This window comes from Castor canadensis, chromosome 7 (assembly GCF_047511655.1).
Source record: "Castor canadensis chromosome 7, mCasCan1.hap1v2, whole genome shotgun sequence".
Lineage (NCBI taxonomy): Eukaryota > Metazoa > Chordata > Mammalia > Rodentia > Castoridae > Castor > Castor canadensis.
In genome coordinates, this window is record NC_133392.1 from 98,413,354 (window position 1) to 98,441,134 (window position 27,781).

Genomic DNA, 27,781 nt, shown 5'->3' on the forward strand with positions numbered 1-27,781 from the left:
GGACTGTGTGGGTTTTAGTTTCTTGCCTTGAGGAGTTGGACCTGGAAATGGGCTGGAATGACATGGCCCTGTCATCTGCCTTGGCTCTCTGAGTCCCGTGGGCAAGTACTTCACTGCTAGGAGGCCCAGGGAAAGCACTTCATATTTAATGCCTGTGTATGTAGCTCCCAGCGCTGAAGTTGTTATGGACCCTCTTTCCCTCCCCTCAACCTGCTGGCTGCATTTCAGACAATAATACTGTTTTGTGGTATTTTGGGCCCTAGATAGAAAGTCAGGGGTTTTCAAACTATCTGGCCTACCACCTTCAATAAGAAACACATTTCATATTGTGACTCAGTACCTATCTCTATGACTGAAAAAGACATTTTAGTAAAATAAAATCCTCTTTAATAGCATGTACTTTGTTATTTTGTCTTCCTCTGTACTTTGTATCATAGAGCTGTCTCAGATGGGAGGTAGATCAATGCTGTCTAAAACCATTTTGCTTTCACCCACACTAAGAAATACATTTTACATTGTGTCCCAATGCACATATATGTGTATGCATCTATATAATGAAAAGGAAATTTTACAAAACAGTGCTGACTTTTCATACAGTATCCATTTTAATTTTCTACTATGCTGTATTATAGTTCTGTTTATGGCTTCTATTTGCATCCTACCAGACTCAATGTGAGCTCGGAGAACCACAGGCAAGGAAAGTGCCCAACAGGGAGGAAGAATGATCACAAACACCTTTGTACTAACAATACCTCTTACTGCTTTCTTTGCTGTGCTAATCTGCACATTGCATCCCAGTAACTCCAACATTCATGAGTTATAAATGCCTTCTATGTGAATAACCCAGCTTTTATCTCTAAGGTGCTTGCAATAGGGGACCAGGAGCCAGGACCCTGGTGAAGAGAGTTCCAACCAAGTTTCTAGAAGATGTCATTCAATTGAGAGCATCTATTTGTCACAATTTTTTTGAAATTGACAGCAAACCCAGAACAAATATTATTAAATTTAAATAAAGTAGAATTTATTGATATAACTGAATGTTCAGGAGAGATTTGTCTTCAGGCTCAACTTGATCCAGGACTCAATAATGTGCTAAGATCCATCTCTTAGCTCTGCTTCCTCTAAGATGGCTGTAGTGTCAAGGTAGCACCCTTATCATAGCACATATGGTTCCAGCACTCCCAAGCCCTAAAGTATGATGAGCTTCCCTGCCTAGGGTCATGCTTCTGTCCCTGGGCTACTTGTTGCATCTGGGGAGATGATACACCCATGGGGTTAAGCCAGTTGGAGATGACTTCTGGAGTTTTGTGTAGAGTGAATGCCCCCAAACCACTTGGTTAACACTGGAGTCATTTGTTTTCTAAAGAAAATATGGGGAACTGTGACCTGGAAGGTAGGAAAGTAGACACTGGTCTGCCAATGACAAGTGTTTACTCTGTTGAGCCTCAAAAGCAGTGTGGAGATGGGGAGAGTTGTGGGAAAGGTTTGTCAATAAGTGGAGTCATGGGAGAGAAGCAGCACGAGTGAGACTGTAGCCACCGGTGTCACCAGGACACACTTCTGAGCAGTGAAGAATGAGATGAGGGCTGATAAGGCAGACCAGGAGTTCTGAAGTCCAGGCTATAGAATGAGGACTAAATCTAGCAGCTAGTCAAAATTCAGGGGAATTTTGGGTAGAAAATGGACATGTTAGGAGGCTGACTTTGTACTGGGGGCAGAAAGCAATCCTAGAAGATCATGTTGGTCCAGCAAGAGTTAAATGACAGAGTAGCAATGTGTGTGGAAATAGGAGTGGACTTGGTTAGAAAAATCCTTGCTTCTTACTTCAGAAAATTTTCCATTCTGTTGACTTATGCTAAAGAGAGAGAGGGGGCCTTTAATATTTAATTGGCTTCAAACAAAGATTAAACAATTCCCTAAAGCTTTACTTTTCAAAAAGGAAGAAACCACCTGTTGGGAAAACAAACTTATGGTTATGTAACTCATTACACAAGTCTTTCCCATCAAATGATTAAATTACTTTGCAGCAAATGAGATGGCACGAAAACATTTCAAACACACCACATGGGCTCCTAAAACCTCCCTAGAGCCTTCTGGTTAGAATCTCAGGACCTATAGGAACTCAGTTCCAACCATGTTGTGTTAGCCTTTACATGTGCACTACTAGATGTGGGTGGACAGAAACTTCTTTAAGTGATGTATTTCTCCTTTCTGTTCTCCCTCTTTATCCCAAACACTTGGATCCAAGCCCTGTGACAGGTGCTGGAGATAGGGAGCTGAACCTCAGCTAGACCTGAACCCAAGGACACTTTGGTCTAGTGTGGGACATGAAACTTTCAATAAGTATGGCTATTGACATCTGTGGAGTGTGCGGTGGAAGTAGAGATCCCCTGGAATGCTTCCTCAGAGGCAACACTGCATTACTGAGTCTTTAAAGACAGTAGCTAAAAAAGGTGGTCAGGAGGAACAAAAGTCACTGGAAGGTATGTATCTGGAAGATGGATGTCTGAGCATGGAGAGTGGCATAGCAACTTTGACCTTGTGGATGTCTACAGAAATACATAGGCATTTGTTTTGGAGGACTCTCAGAGCTCTTGGATTCAGGCAGTTGGCTCTATCTCTGCCCATACTGGGACTGAGTCATTTAGTAAAAGTCAGTATATAGATTCATAGTTCATGTGAGCTTTTCACATATTTCAATGGAGAGCCATAGAAACAATAGGAGGAACCCTAGTTTTCAGGAATCATTGGAGGGAACACAGCTGAGAAGGAGTAGAAGATGGGCCTTATGAGAGGTGCTGGCTCAATTAAAGAATACAGTGACTACCCTGCTTTCTGCTGGCAGTGACTGGTTTTGGAGTGGAATCAACTCAGAGAAGTAAGGCTCCATTTGTGCCCTTGTTTGTGTCATTCTTCATTGGATGTAAAAGAATCATCAGCTCAACAGCTTTGATACCTGCTTAATGAGGAAGCCCATTTGGAGAGACAGAATAAACTGCACATACGTACACGTACACACACCTGCAGGCACTCACACATCCACACTCACACAATTGGCATGAATGACCACTCATCTGTGGTAAAAGACATCTGCAAATAAGGATGTAGGTTTATTTTCACTAAAACAAGGCAAACGAGATCTGTTTATTTCTACATTTGAGCCACTTGCTGCTTACAGTTATGTTGGGAGTAAGGGCTCATCTTGTAGAAATTGAAACATTGATACTTAATGTAGTTTTGATGTCTTTCTTTTCCTTGTGGTGCTGGGGTTTGAACTCAGGGCCTATACCTTGAGCACTCCACCAGCCTTTTTTTTTTGTGTGTGACGGATTTTTTTCAAGATAGGGTCTTGTGAACTGTTTGCCTGGACTGGCTTTGAACTGCGATCTTCCTGATCTTTACCTCCTGAGTAGCTAGAATTATAGGCATGAGCCACTGGCATCCAGCTTGATGTCTTTCTTTACAACGTTCTTACCAGAAGAAAAAGTTGCTGTCTATGCATGTTTAGCTGTGGTCCGCCTCCTCAGTGAAACCTGTAGCTGTTAACAATACTGTCCATGCTGAAAAATGCTTGGCAGAAACCCAAAGACTTCTTCTGCCTGGGCCTGGTGTCACAGGCCTGTAATCCCAGAACTCAGGAGGTTGAGGCAGAAGGATTCCAAGCTTGAGGCCAGCATGCGCTACATAGTGAGACACTGTCTCGAAAAAAAGAAAAAAAGAAAGGAAAGAAAAGAAAAAGAAAAAAGAAATCCAAAGATTTCTGAGGACAAAGGGCCCAATTTGGCACATTGTAGATGCACATCTTTTGCTGGTGGAATGCCTATGGTTTTCTTTTGCCCTGGGAGTGAGCCCGACTGACAGTGCCTCTCTTTCAAGACCTCTTGCTTGGTGTGAAAGGATAGCTCTTGTCTCACAGAGGACCTATGAGCTGATGGACCATCAACCCCACACCTGAGTAATACCAAAAGAACAACAAGTTCTAGCAGTGAAAAGGCAAGGCAGAAAACAAATCAACATTTTGTCTCATATTATCCCTTGTTAAATGTCAGCTTTTAAAAGATACTCGTCTGTCTCCTGAAATCCAAGGAAGAAAGGAGGCAGACGTGGGGGCCTATGCAGTGCAAAGTCATGGTTGTGACAAGGGCAAAAGAGGAAGCTGAAAAACTATAGCAGGATCCTGAGGGGAGGGCAATGCCATAAATAAACCAACAGTCACCAAAAAGAGCTTTGAGAATTCCACAGTGAAGTAAGAACTTGAGAGAAGCAGTGCAGCTCTTTCCAGGTGCTACTATAATTTCCCTTATAAGCTGACAGGCAGGGTGATAATATGGACAGCAAATGTTTGTATTCAGCCTCATGTTTGCTAAAGTCTTCCAGGGCATCCTTGCAAAAAGTGGTGAGCTATGCTCTGGATCAAGTTAACAAATGCCACATGGATTAGTCTCAGCCAAACTAGCAGCTTTCTGTTGTCTAGGGGAAGACTTGGCAGGGAACAACAACTCCTAGTAGTATGCAGATCAACTGTCCACTGTCACAAACAACAAGGGATTAGATGTGTCAGAGGTGACAGAATCAACATTACTTTGACAGGTGAGACCAATATGATAAATTTAGCATAAGTAAATGTTATGGCCTTCATTTGGGCTGTTTTATCTCTTGAGGTTGACATAGTTTGGTACATAGGACTACATGAGGATGCTGCTAGCGACTCAGCATTTGTGCTCTCCCCCCATTCCTATATTGGAGTCTATTACCCAATGTGATGGTATTAAAAGGTGAGGCCTTTGAGAGGGAATTAGGTCATGAGATGAGACCCCTAACAAATGGGATTTATACCCTTTTTTTTTAAGGGAGAAGAAACAGGATCTTTCTATCTTTCTACTTCTTACTGTGTGAGGATTTAATGAAGATGACTGTCCCTAAACTAGGAAGCCATCCCTCACCAGACATGTCTTAGCACAGTGATCTTGGACTTCACAGTCTGCAGAAGTGGGGAGAAGTAATGTAAAGCCTTCTTGCTTAAGCTATTCAGTCTATAGTGATTTGTTATAGAATCCCAAACTGAGTAAGTTGCTATTGGGAATTTTAGTTGATCCTATGACAATTGGCTTATTTTAAAATCCATCTAAGGGGGCTGGGGACATAGCTCAGAAGTAGAGCACTTGCCTAGCAAGCATGATGCCCTGGGTCCAATTCATACTACAACCAAAAAAAAAAATCCATTACATTACTTTTTAGTATTCTATATGTAGTTATTTTATATTCCATAACTAATACATAATTCAAATTTCTAAAATGTTTTGTTATTTCTATTAAATCTCCCTCACATTGGCATATTTTTTGGGTATTTTGTGATTTTATATGCATTACATCAATAATATGTAATAAGGACAAAGCAAGGGTTTTTTGTTTTTTTTTAAGTGTATTTATCAATATATATGGTTGGGCCAAATAACACTGCTTTAAACTGGTCGGGATGGTTAGGGTTAAGTTGAATTAAGTTACAATTAGACCAGATGAATTGGGAAGATGAAGAAATTGCCTAGGATGTGGCACAGAAAGATAGGGGGATTGAGAAACATGAGAGAATCTTTAAGAACATGGGGATAAATTAGAAGATCTAATATGTATTTAACCTGAGTTCCAGAAAGGAGAACAGAGATAATATATGAGGGGCAATAGCTGAAGTGATATTGTTTCAGTTTTCCAGAATTGACACAAGATATCAATCTACATATATAGGAAGTGACCTATATACCTAAGCAGAATGAAGATTATCCTCATCTCCACATATTGTAGGAAACCTCAAAACTCCAAAGATGGACATAATGTTGTAATCAAAGACTGTAGAGCACAATTGTAAAGTGAATGGCAGAAGACTTCAACAGTAACAGAAATCAAGAGCTAGTTGACCAATATCTTAGAAATAGGTGAAAGAAAATAACTATTAACATAGAATCGTGTACCCAGAAAAATGAAGACAAAATAAACATAGGTTCAGGCATGCAAATCTGATATTGTTTCCCTACAAAAACTAGAAAGAAATCAGAAAATATTGAAAGGGATGAATAAGATGGATACCTTCTACTTCTAGATGTCATGACCCATGCAGTGTAATAATTATGTGATAATGTGAAAGGATAAAAATGGGACAGAATTCAGAGTTAATAAATGAACCAACACACCATGGTAAGCCTGATTTATGGCCAAAGCATCACCACTCAGTGGAGAAAGGGTGGCATTTACAATAAATGCTGTGTGTCAATTGGAGTACCTTAAGGGAAAAAATGAAGAACCTTGATCCTGATTTCACATCATACCTCAAAATCTACTTGAGATGGATGAATCCACTCTAGAAGAAACCATAAGAAATTACCTTGAGGATCTTGAATTAAGGAGAGTTCTGAAATAGGACACAAATTATATCATACATAAAATAATGACATAGTTTGATGACTAAAATTTCTTAATTTTAATATAGTCCAATTAACAATAAGTCTATGAAAAGGCAAGCCATACACCGAAATACATCAAGCAAAAGATTGAATCAATACTATGCAAAGAATTTCTATAAATAGGAAAGAAACATTTCAAACAATAAAAAGATTAGAGAAAACTTTTAATAGGTATGTCATAAAAGATGTGGGGGCTGGAGAGGAGAGTGCCTGCCTATCAAGTGCAAGGCCCTAAGTTCAAACCTCTGTATCGCCAAAGGGAATGTCACACCATAAAGAAAAAAATAACAAAAGATGTGCAAATGGTCAATAAGCATATGAAAAGCTGCTCAACATCATTATTTACCAAAACGATAAGAATCTAAAGTCGCAATGAGATATCACTATACAAGTCTCAAAAGAATTAAATTTGTAAAGACTGACAAATGTTGGCAAGAATATAAAGTAATTGAGCTCTCATTTATTGCTAGTGGGAGTGTAGATTGTTGCAACTATTTTGGAAAATTGTTTGGCAATATCCTCTAAGACCTAGAACAGGTGTATCCTAGGACTCAGCAATTCTAACTCTTTGCCACATATCCAGCAAAAATGAGTATTATGTCAACAAGCATGGGCTGAGTATTTGTGTACCCCCCAAAATTCATATGCTGGGATGCTAACTTTCATGGGATTTGAAGGTAGGGGCTTTGGAAGGTAATTAGGTCATGGGATGGAGCACTAATGAATGAAACTAGGGGTCTTTTAAAAGACACCCGCAAGAGCTCTCTTGCTGTCTTTCCATCTGAGGAGAAGAGGAGAAGACAGCAATCTGCAATGCAAAAGAAGGCCCTCAACAGAACCTAACCATGCTAGCACCCTGATCTTGGACATCCTACCACCAGAACTGTAAGACAAACTGACAGTGTCTGTAAGTCACCTGGTCCATGATACCTTGTTATAGTGGCTCAAATGGGACTCATAGTCCTCCATAGTATATGTATAAGAATGTTCCTAGCAACTGTATTTATAGTGACTCCAAAAGTGGAAGCAACCCCAAAGACCATCACCATTAAAGTTAGTAATTCTAATGCAGTATAATACTATACAGCAATGAAAAAAGAACTATTGCTGTACTCATCTGAAGGGATAAATCCATATGAGTGTGTGTGTGTGTGTGTGTGTGTGTGTGTGTGTGTGTGTATTTTACTGGGAATTGAACCAGGACTTTGCACATGCTAGGCAAGCACTGTTTTACACTCCAGCCCCAGGAGTAAATCTTACAAATTTAATCCCATATATCATAGGATTACATTTATACAAAATTATAAAATTTTAAAATAGGCCAACAAATCAAGCTGATGAGGTGGTTATAGTTGATGGGGAGATTGACTGGAGAGAGCATGTGTGAGACTTCTTCAGTACTGGAGGTGTAGTACATTTTGATTTTGGTTGTGGTAACAGGGATTAGATATATCAAATTTCATCAGTCTGTGTACTTACTGAATGAAAATTGCACGTCAGTAAAAACTTAGTGACTTAAAAAAGAATAAGGAGACTATTTCTCAAGCAGAAGAACAAGATGAAGAAAAAAATGGGCCTACAAAATGCCAAGACTTATTATAAAGCTATAGTAATTAAGACTGGGTGGTATTAGTATGGGGATAGAAAATTTGATGAGTATTGAACAGAATATATAGAGAAAAGATAAATCCCTGTATGTATAAAAATCCCTGCATGTAATAAAACCTGCATGTATCACTGGGAGAGAATGAGTTCTTTAGGAAGGAAATGTTGATGAGACAGTTGGTGTCTATATAAAAAAAGTGACCCCACATCATGTAAAAAATAAATACTTAACCACCAGGTGAAAGACAAACTCTGAAATTTTTAGAATAAAGTATAGGAAAATACTAATCAGGAGTTGTGGGAGATTTATTAAAATGAGGAATATGGAGCTCTAACTTAAAGGTAGAAAACATGACTGCATTGAAATTTAAAATTGCTGTTCATTAGAAGGCACTCAGAGAAAAAGAAAAGTCACAAGTTAAAAGAAGGTATTTGGAACACATATAATCAACAAAAAGTAGTATGTAAGACATAAAATATAGTAAGAATTCTTTTATAGAAAAAAGGAATAAAGTAGTCCAGAAGAAAAGTGGACACAAATAACCATTTCATAGGTGAGGTAGCTAATGGAGAATAAACATAGCAAAATGCTAACCCTCAGGGAATATAAGTTAAGATCACAGTGAAATGTAATTTATATCCACCAGCTAGGTAAAAACTTATGGCCTGGAAATACTAAGTGTTGGCAAGGATATGGGCAACTCCTTCTGGAACTATAGAGTTCAACCACTTTAGAAAACAATTTGGTAATGTTATGCATATATGAAAATAATTTTACTGTTTTATTCCTATGAATATACTCTGAAAAATTCTTGCCACAGATGTACCAGAAGAACTTTCTATGAATATTCATAAAAGCATTGTACATATTAGTTACATATAGAATGTCCAAATGGCCACTGAGAGAAGAATGGATAAAAATAAATTATGGTGTAGTCATGCTATTGCAGTTTATATTAGTGAAAATAGTCACATAAAAAAAGAAAATGAAAACATCTTGAAACAAGCAAGTTTTAGAAGACTATTTACAAATGTATGCAGCATTCTTTAAAATGTTCCTAAATATGTAAAACTAAACAACATAGTATCTTTGGATGTATCAGCATGTGATAAAACCATTCAGAAAGCAAGATAATGGTAAACAAAAAATCCAAGACAATAGAAGGAACACACATAGGTTCAGGGATAGTGGCAATGTTTTAATACTTGGGGTATTTGTACATGTTATTTGATGTGTATCAAACATTGCATGCTGAATATTCTAATAGAAATTGTTAGTTATAGGGTTAAATTTCTGACAAAAAAAGTACATAGTGACAAAGGACAGAGACTCTGGAGATAGACTCTCTGGGTTCTACTCTGCCTTCCCAAGCAATAGTGGCATGACTTTGGGAAGTTACTAAGGTGTGTTGCGCCTCAATGTTTATATCTGCAAAAGGGGAATGCTCAAAGAATATGGGGTCATTATAACATTTAAATGTATTTATTGATGCAAAGTACCTAGCAAAATCCATCAATGTGGCACACTGTGTGTGTGTGCCTGTGTCACCATCGCCCTGGGCAGGGCAGGGTTGGGGGAGATAGATACACAACTTCTTTTAGTCTCAGTTTACTTATTTGCAAAGTGGGACAATGGCATTATGGTGAAATAGTATGTATTTCACACATGATATGCAGAAAGCAGTAGATATTCAGCAAACAAAATAAAACTGTGAAAACTTTGATTCAATCTCATGGAATTTCTGTTTGGTTTTGAAAGTAAAGAACCATTTGCCCGGTATGGAACTAAAACTGCTGATCCCGGAGGTGATATATGTAGTGAGCAGAAACCTTCTCTCAAGAGTAGTGGACATGACCTGTAGTAGATTTTCATAACATCCCTGTTGAAACTGGTCCTGTTACAGTGCCTTTCTTAATATTTTATAAAATAACATTTTATGATTATAATAAAAATTTCAAAAATGTGAGGTGATCTAGAATCTATACATTCACAAACATACTTCTCAGTTTAAAGCAATGTCTTTTAACACTTATAATTTAACAAATAAAATTGATAGCATCTGATATTGAATAAGTATCCAGAAGAGGAAGGAGGAAGTGAGAGAGGGGAATCGTGGAGTGTCCACATGCTCAAGATGGTGGTGACTGTCATCTCTTGTCAGGGCCCCTTCGCAGCTCACTTACCTCCACATCCTCTGCTGCCTTGACTTCTCCTATAGCCAGGAGTAACGAGGCAGCACATGCTGGCCTGCAGTGTTTCTGGTCTGGGATGCTCAACCTAAGGACATCTTTTCCCAGGGTTTCTCCTTTGCCTCACATGGATCTGCTTCATGGAAACAAAAGTTCTTCTTTTGTTTGTTTTATTTTATCTTTCAGATAAATTCATGCTTAATTTTGAGCAATCCTCCATCATCACTGGTTGGAGTCCCAGCAGCTCTAGGAAGCTGTCAAGTTTAAGGCAAGCTATCCCTTGTCTTATAATATCATTCCATTCATAGTTCCACCATGGAAGTCAGAGCCCAAACTGCTTTTCTGTCTCTCTGCATATGGTGTAGCATTTGTCAATATTAAATTTAATTTGTGCTAACTGAGAACAGTTCACTAAGCAGTGAAAACACAACGCTTGCTGAACTTTACCTCGCCTGTGTGTTCAGTACAGCCAGCATTAGCAAACCTAATAAATTCAGCAACCTACCCAAATCTAGGTCAGCTCTGTTGATTAAGAATGTTACAGGTTTAGGAACTGACCCTATAAAATCCCATTCAATGTTTAACTCTATCACAAACTTTTGCATCTCTTGTTTTTTTCAAATAGAAGAATGTATTTGTATCTAAGTACCAATCCGTTGGGCTAACATTAAAGAGGTCATCATCAACAACAGACATTTATTGAGTGCCTATTGTGAGCAAGGCACTGTACTAGGTATGGGGTACAAAGACAACAGAGAAACAGTCCCTGCCCTCAAGGAGCTTACAATCTAATTAGTCTAAGAGACACATACATAAAAAGACGAAGGACAACCTAAGGTAGCATATAATATTACAGCACTGATTAGAAACAAACAATTTCAGCCTTGTTTGCATTTACATTTCAATACCCTGAGTAGGTGGAGGTGAGTAAGCTAGAATAGAGGGGTTGCTCCTGTTCAGTGTTAAGCCTGAACACTGATGAGAGATGCACTCTCATCTTTCTAAAGTATCTTCTAACAATTGGTTACTTCTCCTGCCTCATTCTTCAGGCTCATTATTATTTTTTTTTTTGAGGAAGTTACTGAGAGGGTGATCCACTGTCCTGCTTTGTCTAGGACAGCTCTAGTGTTAGTAGGAAACCCTGTCTCAAAACTTCCTTCTCCCCTGACTCCAGGCCATCCAGGAGGGTACTTCTGAAGTACCTTGTCCTGTAGCCAGATTGACTCCTCCCACCTACTGTGGTCATTTAACTCTGGCAGGATCTACCCTGAATCTGTTCTCTAGATAGGTCTCTAGTTAAAAACCTGTAAGGAAGATCTTACCAGCCCCAAAGACTGCTGGTTTGGGAACACACTGAAGACAGAAGAGAATCAGGAGAGAATGATGGTGAAGAGACAGAATGAGACTCCAGAGAAAAGCTGTGAGGACAGGGGAAATGGTTGAGTCAGTATGCAACATGCAGAACAGAACAGGAACACAGGTCTCTCAAGTAGGTCTGTTTAACAACTTAAATCTTTACTCTGGTGGAATCCAGGGCATAATTCTGAAATAAGGTCACTCTTACACAGGGCAAATACTTGAGCAGGTACTAAGTAGGTATATATGCATTTAAATAATACTGTCTTAACCTTAATAGAATTTTATTTTTCCTTCTACTTTTACCTAGTATTCATTTAGCCTCAGAATCAGTAATTTTAATTTTTGAAAGACATGTTTAATTCAAAATGAAATATTTCCCTCCATTCTAATGGAATTCAAATACATAAATGATGGAGAGGACTTCCAGAAAAGCAAAGGTAATCTGTGTTGAATAGTGTCATTTGGAATCTGATAGCAAATCTAGTAGCAACCTAAGGATTCTTTTAGGGATAGTATTGCATGTTTTACTTTCATTTATTTTTTGAAGAAAACATCAAACGCTGAGATCTCAGGACATCAGAGTTCCTGAATTGTTCTGGTTTTATGTCTAGCCCTCAGGAGCACAGACCAGGGTTAGCAAAGCACAGGAGCTTAGATGCCAAACACCCATTAATGGTAATGGAAATCACACAGCTAAGTCCCCACGCAGCACACTGAATATTTACCTCCTAATGTTCTTTTAATGTATGCTTTCTTGGGTGAATATTTACTGTAGAATATTAAATGTGAGATTCCTCTTTTTATGGGCCATTTGAAGTGATTGATTTTGTTTGTGAATTCCTGTATCTTTGCCCATAATGGCTATCTATTGTAATGGCCTCTGCCAAATGTTCTTGCGTTGAAATAACAGAAGCCATGGATCGGCCAGCTGTGGCATTGTATTACTGTGCTCTTAAAAGCTAGGAGGAAGCTGATGACATAGCTAGGGAGAGAAGAAAAAGGTATATAACAAAGCAAGTATGGCTTAGGCTTCAAATGTGCTGAAATCACTGAGGTCTGTAAACATGGTTTGTAGTCATCTTTTATATCAGAGTTTATGTTTAATGGTGTTTAATGGTGTTAAGTCTGACAGTCATGAAATGATAGTGTCAAGACAGGAATTCAATTGCCCACAACCAGGTCCATCAGCACAGTCCATCAGAATTCTAGGCATTTTCTTTAATGCTGCAATAAAACCACTACCCAAGTGATAATTTCTTATACTTATTTATACCATAGTTTTGAAAAAAAAATGAACTCACATATTCTAGCTACATGTGAATTTAAAACATTTCCCAACAAAACCAGGGCCTTGAGAATATGATTGCTTTCAATTCTTTTTTGAATATTTGATAGGGAGAAGTTGCAAAAAAGAAAAGTGGATCTATCATCATGGTATTTTTTTTCTTTTTAAAGAAAAACCTAAAGCTACACAGACATGTGAGATATTATTAGATTAGGTAATATAGTTACATCCTTACAACTATACTTTTTCAAATTTCCATAAATATAGGAGTTGTCAAAGGAGCCACTTACATCTGAGCAACATAACTTCTTCAAGATTGGAAAGGTAGCCTATAAATCAGCTGCATAAAATTCGTATGCTTTTCCTGTGTTCAGAAAAACATGGTGTGCCAGAGTCTGTGCTATGGAAGGGGTTGTGGTGGAATAAAATTCATAGTCCCTTGAATGCAGAGAAAATTTGAAGAACGAATTTCTGCTTTGAAATGGCTTTGGACAGCCTTTTTTTTTTTTTTTTTTTTTTTTTACTGCTTTTTAACAGCTCATGCCACATCACAATAATGATAACATTGTTTTGTTTGAATACCTGGACTGTGTTTGCATTTCAACAATAGCACTCCATATACTTAATAGTACTAACTAGTGAAAGAGAATGGATTCTTTATTAATTAAGAAGAGGGAAAAGAAGTGGTAACTGAGGGGGCTTTAGTCACAAGAGAAGTCATGTTTTATAAAATAACATCAGTCTCTTATTTACTGGTGCCTTCAAAAAATTGGCATTACAGAAACTGATGCCTCTTCAGTCACGTGTAAAGAAAACGCTAGTATATTCTTTTTTTGTTTTTCTGGTGATTCTTGGGTTTGAGAATGGACCTTGTGCTTGCTAGGCAGTCACTACCACTTGAGCAACACCTCCAGTCCTTTTTGCTTTATGTTATTTTTATGGTATGGTCTTACATTATTTTTCAGATATGGTCTTGCTTTTTGCTCGGGGCTGGCCTCAGGCCACAGTTCTCCTACTTATAGTTTTCCACATAGCTGGGATGACAAGCATTAACCACTATGCCTGGCTTATTTTGTTCAGATGTGGTCTCACTAACTTTTTGCCTCAGTTGGCCTCTACCCATGATTTTACTGATCACCACCTCTTGAGTAGCTGGGATTACAGGCATAGGCCACCACACTTGGTTTTCTTAAGAAAACTATTTTTTGACCAATATTACTTATTTAAATGAAAGTATATAATACTAATTTATCTTGACTTTGAATAAAATAAATCCTTCGTATTCCTTCAGACCAAAGAACGGCAGAGAAGACAATTTAAGATTTGCAGTGAGTGAGTCTGAATAGTTCACAGGATAATGAGTTATGTGATTGGAATCTCCTTGTATTCTCTTCTCACAAAAGGGAAGCTTCTTGCCCTTATATTGAGGGAACATCTCAGAAGTGTGTGTGTGCACACATGTGCATACCTGTGCATGTGAATGTTATGCTTCTAAAGAAGCAAGGGATAGATTTTAACCTAGGAGGAAATATGTTTTTAACTATAGAGGGACATAAGTAGCATGGGACTATAAAATGCCTCCCTTCACAAGGTATCTGTAAGGTTCCATTTATTGCAAGGGTGACGTCCTCAAATGGGTCAGTGAGAGGCTCATAGAATTTTAGATTGAAATGACACCTAAGAGGTCATCTGGCACAGTGACAATGTTCTGAAGAAGAGGAAACCAGGGCTTAAGAGAAATTACTCATATTAATTGTTGCTAAAGAAAACTATCTTTAAATTTCTCTTGTTGGCATCTTTTTCTTTTAATAACACAGTTTTTTGGTTTTCAATCTTGTTCTTTTGGAACATTTCTGTACATTAGAAAGTATGATAGCTGTTCTTGCTATAATTAGAGCAATTTGCCTGCAGCCTGGGGTTCAAAAAATGCAACACAATGTTTCCAAGTCAAACACCAATCGCATGCTAACAAGGAGCATTGTGAACACAGTACTCATCAACCCAATCCTGGGCCATTTCCAACTATCATTCAGGACTAAAGAGTTAGGAAGAACAAATTACCACATAATAATAATCTATAAAAATACTGGCCTAGAGTACACTAAAAAATTCTCAATAAATAAATATTGGACATTTGCTGTATGAAAGTCAGTGGAGGAGATGTGCTCTTCAGGAATCACGTCCACACTTTCAGGCTGCTTTTTACAAATCACACAAACAGAGTCCAACAAATGACAAAGGTTATAGGTCAGGTTAGAATACGACTTGATAGAAAAACATCTTTTGATGGGTTATTTCTATAAAGGAATGCAACTAACACGGAGTTGCTCATGTTTCAGTTTCAAAGGCAATACTTAAAGAGATCCAAAATGTTTTTTAGCCATGACAGCATCACTGAAATGAGCGTCCAACTCCTAAGGTGACCCCTTTCAAAGGGATAACACTTATTAGGATATGTTAATTATAGCATTTGTTCTTACAAAACAGCCACAACACCTTGTGGTCATGCCTATTTGGCATCTGTCCGTGGTGCTGAAGGAGCGAGGTGGTTCTTTGCCAGCTGTTTTGTTCCCCTTTCCTGTTTGGTGGTTCAAGGAGTTCAGCACCTGTGTCTGATACCGTGGGTACCTGGGATCATGGTTTGGCATGCTCATTCCTCAGAACACAGGTTTATTCTCAGGATGATTTATAGCAGGCGATTCCGGTTTCCAGTCTGGTTGAAAAAAGTGAATATTGAATGTCCGTGCCCAGTTCTTAAACACTCGTTTCTCGGTGATAAAGCGGTGATGACTGCCCTTGCGTCCTCGCTCATGAGAAAGGTACATTGTACATTCATCAGGTCCAAAAGGTTCATAATAATGATAAGATACTGAAGGATGGTTAGGATCCCTTGGGAGGAAAGCGAGACACTGATTAAAGAAAAAAAAACACCTGATTTTTTTTCATTGACAAATTCATGCAAGATATTAACATAAGCTGATAAACACAAATCATATCTTCTAGTCAAATGAATTTCAACAAATGATTTTTTTCTGATGTTTAAGAAATAAGGAAGTTAAGATTGTGCAATAAATGTAGTGACCATCAGTATCAAAGAGATTATAAATCTGTTGTGAGACATTCAGGCTTCTAGCATGTGGCATAAATATTATAATTATAACAATTAGAGCTCTTATTTCCATTCTTGCCCCCAAATAGTCAACTTGCCATAGACAGCCATAGAGATAATACAGACAGTAGATAGATATGATTATTATTGATTACATATGATAATAATGTAATCATTATATCTGTATATATCTCTATATCTATCTATCTATCTAAAATCATCCCTTTCCCAGTACAACACTCCAAACCCTCCAGAGGTTTCCAGTTATATTGGGAGCATGACTTGTAGGATATTACATATTACATATTACATTCTGGCTCTTTTCCAGAATCTTCTCCTGACCCATACAGCCTTGTCCACTCTGCTTCAGCCAACTGGGTGTGCTGATTATCAGCTCCACCAACCTTATACCTCCGTCAGAGACATGGCACCTGATGAGCATCACCTGTCTGCAGCACTCTCCCTGTTCATTTGTTCTCACCATTGGGGATCAACTCAAATGTATTCTCCTCACAGGCCTTGCCTGACACTTGCTTTTTTTGCTTCTTCTCATTTTCATTTTCTTTATGGCACTAATCTCTTCTTGAAATTGCTGTTGTTTGTTTCCCTATTTATTGTCTGTTATGAGGTCAAGGATATGTCATATTCCTATAACAGTGCCTAGTAGGGGATCAATAAATAATTTTTGAATTCATGTTTTTGAAAGAACTTTATATGCAGTTAACCACTAAGCAGCGGGCTTCTAAAGACATTTTGTCCTCCAGGTGTGGAAAGATAATGGTCCTAGTTTGATCTCATGTGAGAAAAAGGAAGACAGAAATTTTCTCCTGCTGTTCTAGATAATCCATGAATTCAAAATCTAGAGTTCTTTGGTCCCAAAATTCTAAATCCCCAACCCCTGATGAATAGCCCAACAGTTCAAGTATGTTTTTTCCTCTACATTCCCCGTATCAACCTCAAAGAAGAATCACTGACTTGACTTCTTTAAGGTGGTATGTACCCTTGCTGTACTCTTACTAAAGAGCCCTGGTGTCAGGCTAGTTTCCATTCTATACCACTCCACCCCACTCTTCCATCTTTAGAAGAGTATATGATTAGATTAGTCAAGGTTTCCCAGCAGCCAGACTTTCTTACTTTGAGCATGCATCCCCAGGCCTTGCTTCAAAGACCCAGAAAAGAAAAGGCCCAAGCTGTCTAATTTTTTTGTGCATGGCCTTTGAGATCCTGATGCCCTGGGGTCCCCTCCAGTCACTGGGCTCTCTTCTAAGTACAGCAGTGTGGTTTCCCAAAGATGTTCATCCTGCTAGCCACCTATTCGTTTTCTTCAGAGGCGATCAATACACAAATGGCTTTTAGAGTAACAACTTTACTGGGGTCAGGGATCGAAGTCTTTTATCAAGAGAGGTGTCAAGTTTGTGGCTCTGACAACAATAAACCTTTGAGCAGCTTCTCCTCGTAGGTTAAAGTTCTTCCAGGAAGAGAGATTTATTTTTGTCATGCAGCATCTAAACATTCCTCATCCTGGTTTGGATGCTGTGCTAAATTAACTGTTCACATCTCTAATATGTCTGTCTGGGGAGACTATGTTTTATGGGGAAACTGGATCCTTTCCTGTCTAGTTATGACATAGTTCACTGATTTATCTACCTTAGAAGTGGAATTCTCTTAATATTTTAATAGATGGTGTTATTCTTCTGTTACTTTTTAAAATTAGTAGTGCAGAGTGGTGGGTTTCATTATGATGCTTTCATACTTGCATCCTTTGTACTTTGGTCATATTCATTCTGCCATCATCCTCTCTTTCCCCCCTTTCTCTTCCCACTGCCCTCAACAATCCCTCTTCTATTTTCATATCTTTTTTAAAAATCCAGTTTCTTTATCTGAGAGAAGACATGTGATGATCTCCAGTTCCATTAATTTCATTCTTTGCAGCTGAATAATTCTCCATTGTGCATATATACCACATTTTCTTTATTCACTCATCTGTTGATGGGCACCTAAACTGATTACACGACTTGGTTACTGTGAATCGTGCCACAGTAAACATAGGTATGCAGGTATGTCTGTTGTGTACTGACTTACATTCCTTTGGGTATGGAGTGGTCTAGCAAGATCATATCATAGGTCCATTTTCAGTTTTTCGAGAACCCTCCCCACTTCTTATTTCCATAGGGGCTACACAAATTTACATTGCCACCAACAATTTATAAGGATTTCCTTTTCCCTGCATTCTCATTAACATTTGTTGTTGTTTGTTTTCTTAATGATAGTCATTCTGAAGGGAGTATAGAAGATGTTTTCAATTCAGAAAATGCATGCTAGGGAAAATTCAGGTTTGAACTGACTCAGGTTGGAAAAAAAAAGAAATAAGAGTAGAAACTTATGAGATAAACCTCCACAGTTTCATATACATAATATGGAGAACCATGCCAAGTTCATAGTATTATGGTATACTTGGGGTTAAGCTCTTATTCCTTCTTAAATCAGTTTTTCAATTTGACTCATCTAAGTCTTGGACATCTTGTTGGCATCAATCTCACTAAAGAAACAATTAGGTTTCTAAAAATATCATGAGATTGATTTGGCACCTAGGAATAGAGGGTAATTGGAAACCAGCTAAAGGATGCTATGGGATCAATTTCCTTATTCAGGAAGACCATCTCTTTGAATGAAAGCTTATCTGGCACCATATTGATCACCTACAGGGAGAATTAAATTTATGCATTTGGTAACATGGTATCAGAGTTGTCCAAGTGAGTCATTCATGTAAGAGCTGTTTCTGTACCTTAACACTTTGTCCAACCTGTGGAAATGTCCTCTGTGGGACTTGGGAAGGCAGAGCTGAGTATGACAGGAACAGTTCTCTGGGCAATGAATCTGTCCTCACCTTTAATCCACTTTCCATTTAGAAAGTCCTTCCTAGCTTAGGGTCATATCTCCTTAGGTTGCTTCTCCAACCTGATTCTCTAAAGGCTACATAGCTTTTTCTTCTTCCACCTGACCCCATGAAGACAACTATAAACAGCAGGATTTCCACATGTGGAGGCCATCATAAAAGGATTCTGGTGTCCAAGTTCCTGTCCAGGGTCAAGTGAAGCTTCAGGAGAGGAGGCTGGGCTGTTGGACTTGGAGGAAGATGGTCGCAGAACCAGATTTCCATGCATGCAACCTTCCATCAGCAATAGCCAAAGGCAAAATATCAGCATCAAGGGAGGCTGGATAAAGGGTATCGGAACTCTCTGTACTCTTTTGGCAACTTTTCAATGAATATAAAATTACCTAAAACAAAAAGTTAACATTTAGGCTGGGTGCATTGGCTCACGTCTGTAATCCCAGCCATTCAGAAGACAGAGTTTGGAAGGATCAAGTTTCAAAAAGTTAGTAAGACCCCCATCTCAACCAACAAGCTGGTTGTGGCGGTACATGCCTCTCATCTTACCTATACAAGAGGTATAGGTAGGAAGATCACAGTTCGGGTTGGCCCTGGGCAAAAACCACAATACCCTATCTGAAAGATTGGTAAAGCAAAACAGGGCTGGAGGCATGCCTCAAGTGGTAGAGAGCCACCCCAGCTAGCACGAGACCCTGAGTTCAACCCCAGTATTGAAAAAATAAGTCAATCTAAAAATGATACATTTTTATCATGTATTATTTTAAAAAGAAGCTCCTTGGGAGATCCTAATGCACAGCCAGGGTTGAGAAGGCTGATTTTGCAAGTACCTGCCAAGCCTTAGTGTTTAATTTAAGTGAGCTCCTCTCCATCTCCATCAGCTCTCTAAGGTGACAACCACTGCTTCTGTAGGAGCGATGAGCATGTAGCACTCAGATAGGGTCCTTGTCTGGCTTTAAGCACACAGCCTCACTCATGGGACATCCAAGTTGCCCGACTTAACCATTTCAGCCCAAAGCATGGAGCTTAGGACTCCACATGCACTAGTTTATTTAACCTTAAGAACTTTCCTATAAGGAACATACTATTACAACTATTTTATGGATGACAAGACACATGCACAGAAAAACTGAAGAAGCTTCAGAGCCAAGATCTGAACTGAAGTTGGTTGCCTGCACAACCTTTACTTTTCAGAGAGATTTGTATCTTGGAGAAGTCCTGTCCTGCGGTTTCTGCAGCACATGGCTAAGAGCAGCTTGTCTTGGTGCATTCTTCCAAGCATTTCGCTATAGGTGTGCCCCGTGAAGGGCATCGACTCTGTGTAGCTGGGTGGGTGTTAGGCAGAGGCCTCAGGCTCACTTACAATTCTGTTCATTATTATTATTATTATTATCATTTGTGGTAATGGGGTTTCAACCCAGGGCCTTGCATTTGCTAGGAAGGTGCTCTACCACTTGAGCCACATACCCAGCTCTTTTTGTGTTAGATATTTTTTTGAATAGGGTCTCGCATTTTTTGCCCAGGCCAGCTTGGAGCGCATGTAAATTCTCCTATTTACATTTCCTTTGTAGCTGGGATGACAGACCAATGCCACCATGCCCAGTTATTGGTTCAGATGGCAACGCACTAACTTTTTGCCTGGGCTAACTTTGTTCTGCAATCCTCCTGATCTCAGCCTCCTTAGTATCTGGGATTACAGTCCTGAGCCTCTGAGCCCAGCTTTCCTGATCATTAATTTTAATGGCAGCATGTATTTTGCAATGTTACATTTTTGAAAGTTCAGAAGCTAAGCTGAACAATTGGGGGTAAGCTCACAATATTAACAAGCAAGATAAGATACTTCCATTTCTAGATATTGATGAAGTTCAAAACCAAAATAAGGTACCTTGGCATTTAAAGAAACAAAAGAAGCAAAAGGACACCTTTCTCTTGCCCTTCCCCCCGCAAAACAGGTCATAAAAGAATTCTTGGCCTTCCTCGTCTAAAAAAGTAGATCATAAAACTTTCATTCCTGAAGTACCCTCCCTGTACTCTGTCCTCAAAGACACAGAGATGTCAAGAAAAATGTATATAAATAGGTTTTGCTAACCCTCTTCCCCATACCCTTTTTGTCCAATCGTATTTGTCCACAACTACTGGCTTCTTCATCAAACTTACATAAAAATACACAGCTTCCCCTGCTGCACTGGGTCTTAACTTCTGAAATCACCTGTGCACATACAATTTATATTAAATGTGTATGCTTTTCTCTTGTCCATCTGTCTTTTATTAGTGGAGTCTCAGCCATGAATCTTGTGATAGGTGAGGAAAAGAAATGACCTTTTCCCACCTGCAGTACCTTTTTGATTGATTCTGCTTACTGAGTTTGGGAATGGACTATGTAAAAGGCTGCAAATGTCCCAAGGAAAGAATAAGGTCTTTACCTTTGTCTAGAACTCTTAGACACTCTCTTTAACTCTCTTGGCATGATACCTGGCATATAATTGACAATCAAGAAATGTTTGAAGAATAGAGTTGAATTAATGGTTGTCAAGTGTCTAGGTTGTTTTGCAACTGACTTGCACAGAGACCTTTAGGGATGCCATACAGCATTCAGAAGAAATGGTCTTTCAACAGCTCTTTCAGACTATGAGATCTACTGAGCCATGCATATTCTGCTGCCTTGATTTCTTATCTTTAGATCCTCATAAGAAGAAAATCAGCTGCACACCTTGGAAGCATTAATACTTGTGTGCCTGGGGTACAAGGAGCATCAAGAACTTGCAGGTGCTCATTCTTCATGGGAGAAGGACTCCACCTCAACCCCACCCTATCCCCCACAGCTCAAGCTCCTCAGGTGGCACCATAATGTCTGAGCATGGATCAACGGTACCCACAAGAGGCAGAAGGAAGATAATGAAAACACCCAGTGACTAGGAAGAGTTGGTAAAATTATGGCAAAGATGGAAAAAACAATAAGCTTCCAGGAAGAAACACAATAATATATTTAAACTCTACTTAAAAAAACATAAGCCACACAGGTGACATTGCTATTTCACACCTGCCCGTCCTAAGTGTCTTATTCTACTTGATGGAACTTTCCCTGTTACTTCTGATGGCAGCTCTATGAATGTTCACTGGCTAATAATTCTAGCAAAATCAACTCTCTGGTATTCATGATACCTTTGAGATGTCCTTCACATTATGGATGAGATATTAATTTAGTTCCACGACAGTGATCACTCTGAATCATTACCCTGCTAATTAATACTCAAGAAATGATGGGTAACAGAGAGTTGTAAACTTGGTAATGTGCTAAGTGTGACCGGAAATAACATTATTAGGTAAAATTTAAAGGCTTGGCCTATTATTATCACAAATAATTTACAATGGAAAATGAGATTAAAAATACTCACCATAACTTAGTTTAGAAAGCAATGATAACAGATCTTTTCACTGCAATTTATAGTCCATCCAAAGAGAATGGATTTGACTTCCTCGCTGGATATGGGATGATTTAAGGGCATATTGTCCACAAAATAATAGATTTTTGGAGCTCTCGCTGGTGCAACATGGCATTAATTTTCTCTAGCTTTCTGAACACTGATGAGTGTGAAATCTGGTGAAGAAGGAAGGTGGGCGCTTGGTGCTTTGGCCCCTCTTTGAGGAATCAATGCTCTGACTGAGAATAAAACAGGGTGACTATCATTGACTTCTGGGCCCCCTCAAATTCTGAATTGTCATTTGCTAATTACACTTTTCATCCATTCTGATGTTATTATCTTGAAATAAAAGTTTTCAATCAAACTCTTAAACACTTCTAAGGAAAGGTCTTTTTCTTGATTATCACTGAGCCCATCAATACTGAATATATACTGTCTGCCAGACACAATGACAAGTGCTAAAGATACAAATGGGGACTGAGGGCCTGGTGGTGTGGCTCAGGTGGTAGAGCACCTGCCTAGCAAACATGAAGCCTGAGTTCAAACACCAGTACTGCCAGCAAAAAAAAAAAAAAAAGTAAATGCAAATGAATTTGCTGGCGAGTGGCTCAAGTGGTAGAATGCCTGCCTAGTAAGCATAAGGTCCTGAGTTCACACCCCAGCACCAACAAAAAAAAAAAAAATCAGAAAACAAATGGGGACTGAGCCACGACCCCTCCTCCAAGGGGTAAATGAAGGAGCTGGAGAAGTCAATCAGTGAACTGGGGCAGATAGAAGAAAGAGTAAGGTCCAGGGGGCCAATGGATCTGACTTACACAGGCAGTCAGGGAGGTCTGAGGAAGAGGGGCTGCTGAGTAAAACAGGGGAGTCAAGGCTTAATGGCATTGTCTCTTGAGTCCTTGAGTCCTGTATTCAAATCCTACCTTTGCCACTTATCTTCTCTAAGGCCTTTGGCCAACTGTTTCAGGTCTTTAAAACCCACATGTAAAATGGTGACAATAAGTTCACCTCATCAGATTATGGGATGGATCAATGAAATAATGCATATGACCATGCTAAACATAGGACTGGTGTGAGATACATGCACACAAAATGCCAACGATAAGACTATTAGTAAAGAACCAGTAAATTAAGAAAGAATTTCTTAATTAAATTAAGATCCAGGCAAATTAAGGAAGTAGGGAATAAACCTTCTAGACCGATAGAGGGACAGATGTCTGCAGGGTGAGTTCTATGACAAGAATTTTCATATGGCTGATGACAATTTGTGCAAATGAGGAAGAGTGACTAAAGCAGTATGTGGAAGCCTGACCCTGTGCTTAGCTTATATAGAGTGTGAACTCTGTATAAAAAGCTTTGGGGAAACCACTGAGGGATATCAAGTGATGGGTCAGGTATTAAGCCCAGAGTTGGAAAGAGCAATCTGGAGGCTATGGTGGTAGCAAGTTCAAGAGGAAAAGGTTGTTTGCCGCTTGGATGACTTCAGTCAGCATTTGATTCTGCCAGATCTTAAATATGTCTCTTCATCTGCCGCTATGGCCATTTATACACCCACTACTTCCATTAGTGGCATTAAGTGGTTTTGTAGCTTAGAGGCTATCATTCTTCCCACAGTTTGCTCAATACTTTTAGGGGTTACAGAAATTTTCTTGACAATGAACTCCTCAAAGTAACTCAGGCCTGTCAGGTGGGATGAGAAGGCCAGACCCCCATGAGAGCTGGGTGCAAATGACAGTTCCAGATTTGTAAGGATGAGCTACCAACACTTAACCTGGAGCTCAGGCATTCATGGATTGCTCTGCTGTTTGCCTGCACTCCTTTTCCCACTGCATCACCTCGGTCACATGGTGCAATGGCAGCTGGTGTGCCCTTTGAGTCACTACCACACTGCATGGCTAGATGTAGCTATGGGAATAAGATCAGTGCTTTGGCTCCCCATGCCTAAATTTTCCTGGCAATAAGAAGGTGATGATTAAACTCCTGAAAAGCTTGTGAAAGTTGAATTTAGATGGGAAAGCAGCATGATTGTATGCTAGACCAGAGGTTGTCAAATTACTTATTTGCCATGGGATATTATTTTGAAAAGAAATGCTATACAAGAGCCTACATTACAAAAGTTCCAGTGAATCTGCTCTTGATCAAGTAAGGCAGGAGGGTCTGGTGCCCTGTTGTGTTGGCTTCTTGCCCCAGGAATGCAAGAACTCCTCTAGGCCTGATTGAAAGCCAGAGATGGATGTTTCAATAAAGCTCGGTGGGTCAGATGCATTGACAGGCAGAGTGTGAATGTTTTCTCCACAGGCACCTTGTGTAACCCTCTGACTAACCTTCTGACTCTCATGACTGACCTGTGGTCAAGTAGGACTCAGGCACGGAAGGCAGAGACCCTGCCTCATTCATCTTTGATCACTGTCTACACTATCACAACTAACATGAGTTAGTTGAATGAATGGCCATCTCTGTGATTTAGTTAATGACTTCTTTTGAGGGTTCAAACTGTGTCTTAAGGTCTGAAGCAACTTGTGAAAAATGAACAGTTGGCTTTTGTTTTGCTGAAATCTGGCTCCATGTGGCTAACTCGTCACTTGGTGAGAGGCTGGGAACCTATGGCAGACACAGAATGGCTAAGTATACTGCAAGTAGTCTGTGTGACATTCTGCAAGAAGCTGATGGCCACGTGAGACCAATTCTCAATGTGCAGAAAACTGAGATTCATGCCACATCTAAGGGCCATCGGTGTCTTTCCTTTCCAGGAACCTACTCCTCCCCTCCACACACCTTCTGAGCACCATTCATTGTGCATTCGAGGCATCTTCATAAAGTATGCCAATGGACCCCCACACTGTGGATTAAAGAATGCTTTTCCTGGTAACTTCTGTGTGATGAGCACACCTCAGGACTGTCCTAAACATTGCTCATCTATTACCTAGTGGAATGATCATACAAACTCTCAAATCCAGTACTAATGTCACTGCCATTATACAAATGTGGAAGCTAAGACTTTTGAGACACAGTCATTGACTAATTTACCCAAGGTCACTAAGGATCAGTGAGGTCAAATAACTTTCTTTTTTTTCTATTTTATTCATATGTACATACAATGTTTGGGTCATTTCTCCCCCCACCTTCCTCCTGCCCCCTCCTTTACACCCCCTTAACCCCTTGCTGCCAGGCAGAGACTATTTTGCCCTTATCTCTAATTTTGTTGAAGAGAGAGTATAAGCAGTAATAGAAAGGACCAAGGGTTTTTGCCAGTTGAGATAAGGATAGCTATACAGGGAGTTGACTCATATTGCTTTCCTGTACATGCATGTTTCCTTCTAAGTTCAAATAACTTTCTTAAGGTCCCAAACCTTCTTAGAGGCAGAAATAGTTATTTTCACCCATTTACAACACCCTTGTCTTCAAGGCTGAGAGAGTGGAGGACAGTGTCATTTATTCCCTCGATATTTATGAAGTATCTGCTATATGTTAGGACAGTGACGGTTTACCATCCTGTGACCAGTGCTCCAACACTGAATCAGACCCACCAAACTCTGCCCTCTGGAGAGTACCTTCTGCTGGAATCAACAAGCTGTTTATGACACATGTACTGTGATTTTAGCCCCTAGTTGTTCTCAACTACTTTCAAATGAAGTCAGAAGGAACAATGGTCAGACTAGCAGCAAGACTAACTTACAAGTTGCATTTTCATTTTCTGAGGTAGATAACATTTGCAAAAGACTTTAGATGAAGATTGCAAAAGCTACTTTTTTTTTGTAGTCACATGACAAGTAGCTTTATCATATTCATTATTATTTTGGTATGGGGTAAGCTTATCATAAACCTCTAGGAAGCCAGGACTATGTCCTAATCATCCCTTCCCAAAAAATTGTTGGTATCTTTCTTTTTTTTGGCCGTCCTGAAGTTTGAACTCAGAGTCTTGCACTTGTTAGGCAGGCACTCTATCACTTGAGTCATGCTCCCAGCCTTTCTTGCATTTGTTATTTTTGAGATAGGGTACTGATTTATGCCCAAGCTGGCATAAATCTATTAGTGCTCCCCCACAAAAGTGGGATGACAGGTGTGTACAAATGCACCTGGGTGAGTTGGGAGTCTCACAAACTTTTTGCCTGGGCTGGGCTCGAACCATGATCCTCCTGATCTCTACCTCCTGATCTCTGTCTCCAGAGTATCTAGGATTATAGGCTTGAACTACCCACTGTCTCTTGGTATCTTTCAAAGCAACTCTAAAATAATGCTTGGGGTAAAAGTAATTATTTTGTATGTCTTGCAGTATAATATTAATTTATTAGGTACATTACTGATATCAAATAATCTTTCCTGAGCACTGTGTGCAGAGTACTGCATCAAACACTGTACATACATGGTCTTATTTTATTCTCACTGTGACCTCGACCTCTTATTATTAATTTCTTATACCCCTTTTATAGATCAGGAAAACAAGACTCCAGGTCACACAGTTAGGAACTGGTCTGTCAACTCATCCTGCAAATGAAAAAGCATGGCTCTTGGTCCATTTCTGCTCCTGGCCTTCCTTTCTTACTCTTTCCTAAACAGCCATGATGACTGAGAGCAGAATGTTCTCTTGAGCCCCACCCTCTCCTCCATGTGACACCCTCCTGCACTTTCTCTGACAGAGCCCTGGCCAGAGGTCTCCTCTGGAAGAGTTCTGGCTGAAAGAACTTGTGCAGATAACTACTGAACCTTTGTAATGGCAGCTGAGGAAGAGAAATTCAGAGCCTGTGGCAACATATGGTGCACTGACATTATCTTCATTTCCTAGTTAGTATCATTCCATAAATTGTCTCCATCCTACTGTACATGAAGTCATGATGAACTAACTCTGAGTAAGAGAAATGACAGGTTAACTTGCCTTTCATTTGTTTTCCATAATAAATAGAAGAGCTCCTTGAACACTTGAAGTCATTAACATTTCAATTTATTCAGGCTTTTGCTTTCTGCTGTCCTAATGGCAATATTACATAATTATATCTGTGGTCTAACCATCAACTTGATGGTGCTTTGCATGTCTGCCTTTGTTAGCCTGTTGGGTTTGGGAGGCAGTTTGCTTTTTTTCATGCCACCCTACCTACTTTTTTGCACATAGGCCGTTAAACAGGGATACGATGTTAGTGAAAGAAGTGACAGGGAGCTGGGTGAGGATCCACGCTAGCTTGCTTAATGTATGCTGTGCTCCAGGCACTGTTCCAAGCACTTTATGTGTATTAACTTGTTTAATCCTTGTTTAACCCACCCACAACTGGGGCAGAGTCTATTGTCCTCATCACAGCTACTTCTACAGGTGAGGAAACTGAGGCAAAAGGAGAACTGGCTTGTTCAAGGTCACAGGCTGGGCTTTAAACCTTGCAGTCTGGCCCCAGCAGAGAGTGCTCTTATATCCACAGTCTCTCTGTCCATACCTTTCTCTTCTTTTATCACCTGACTCTTAAATACCAACTAGTCACA

General features: G+C 39.5%; 1 protein-coding gene across 2 annotated transcripts in view; it reads right to left on the minus strand.

Annotated features, from left to right (window-relative positions):
* The window catches only part of St6galnac5 (ST6 N-acetylgalactosaminide alpha-2,6-sialyltransferase 5), a 200,161-nt gene that overhangs the window by 7,912 nt on the left and 164,468 nt on the right, over window positions 1-27,781 (minus strand). Inside the window, exon 5 of one of the 2 annotated variants that reach the window (XM_074079735.1) lies at window positions 10,930-15,783. The exons of the other annotated variant lie outside the window; for it this stretch is intronic. Coding sequence (XP_073935836.1) covers window positions 15,552-15,783 — 232 coding nt within the window. The 3' untranslated portion in view covers window positions 10,930-15,551. Of the gene's footprint in view, window positions 1-10,929; window positions 15,784-27,781 lie in introns of those variants that run through there. 2 annotated transcript variants of the gene reach the window in all.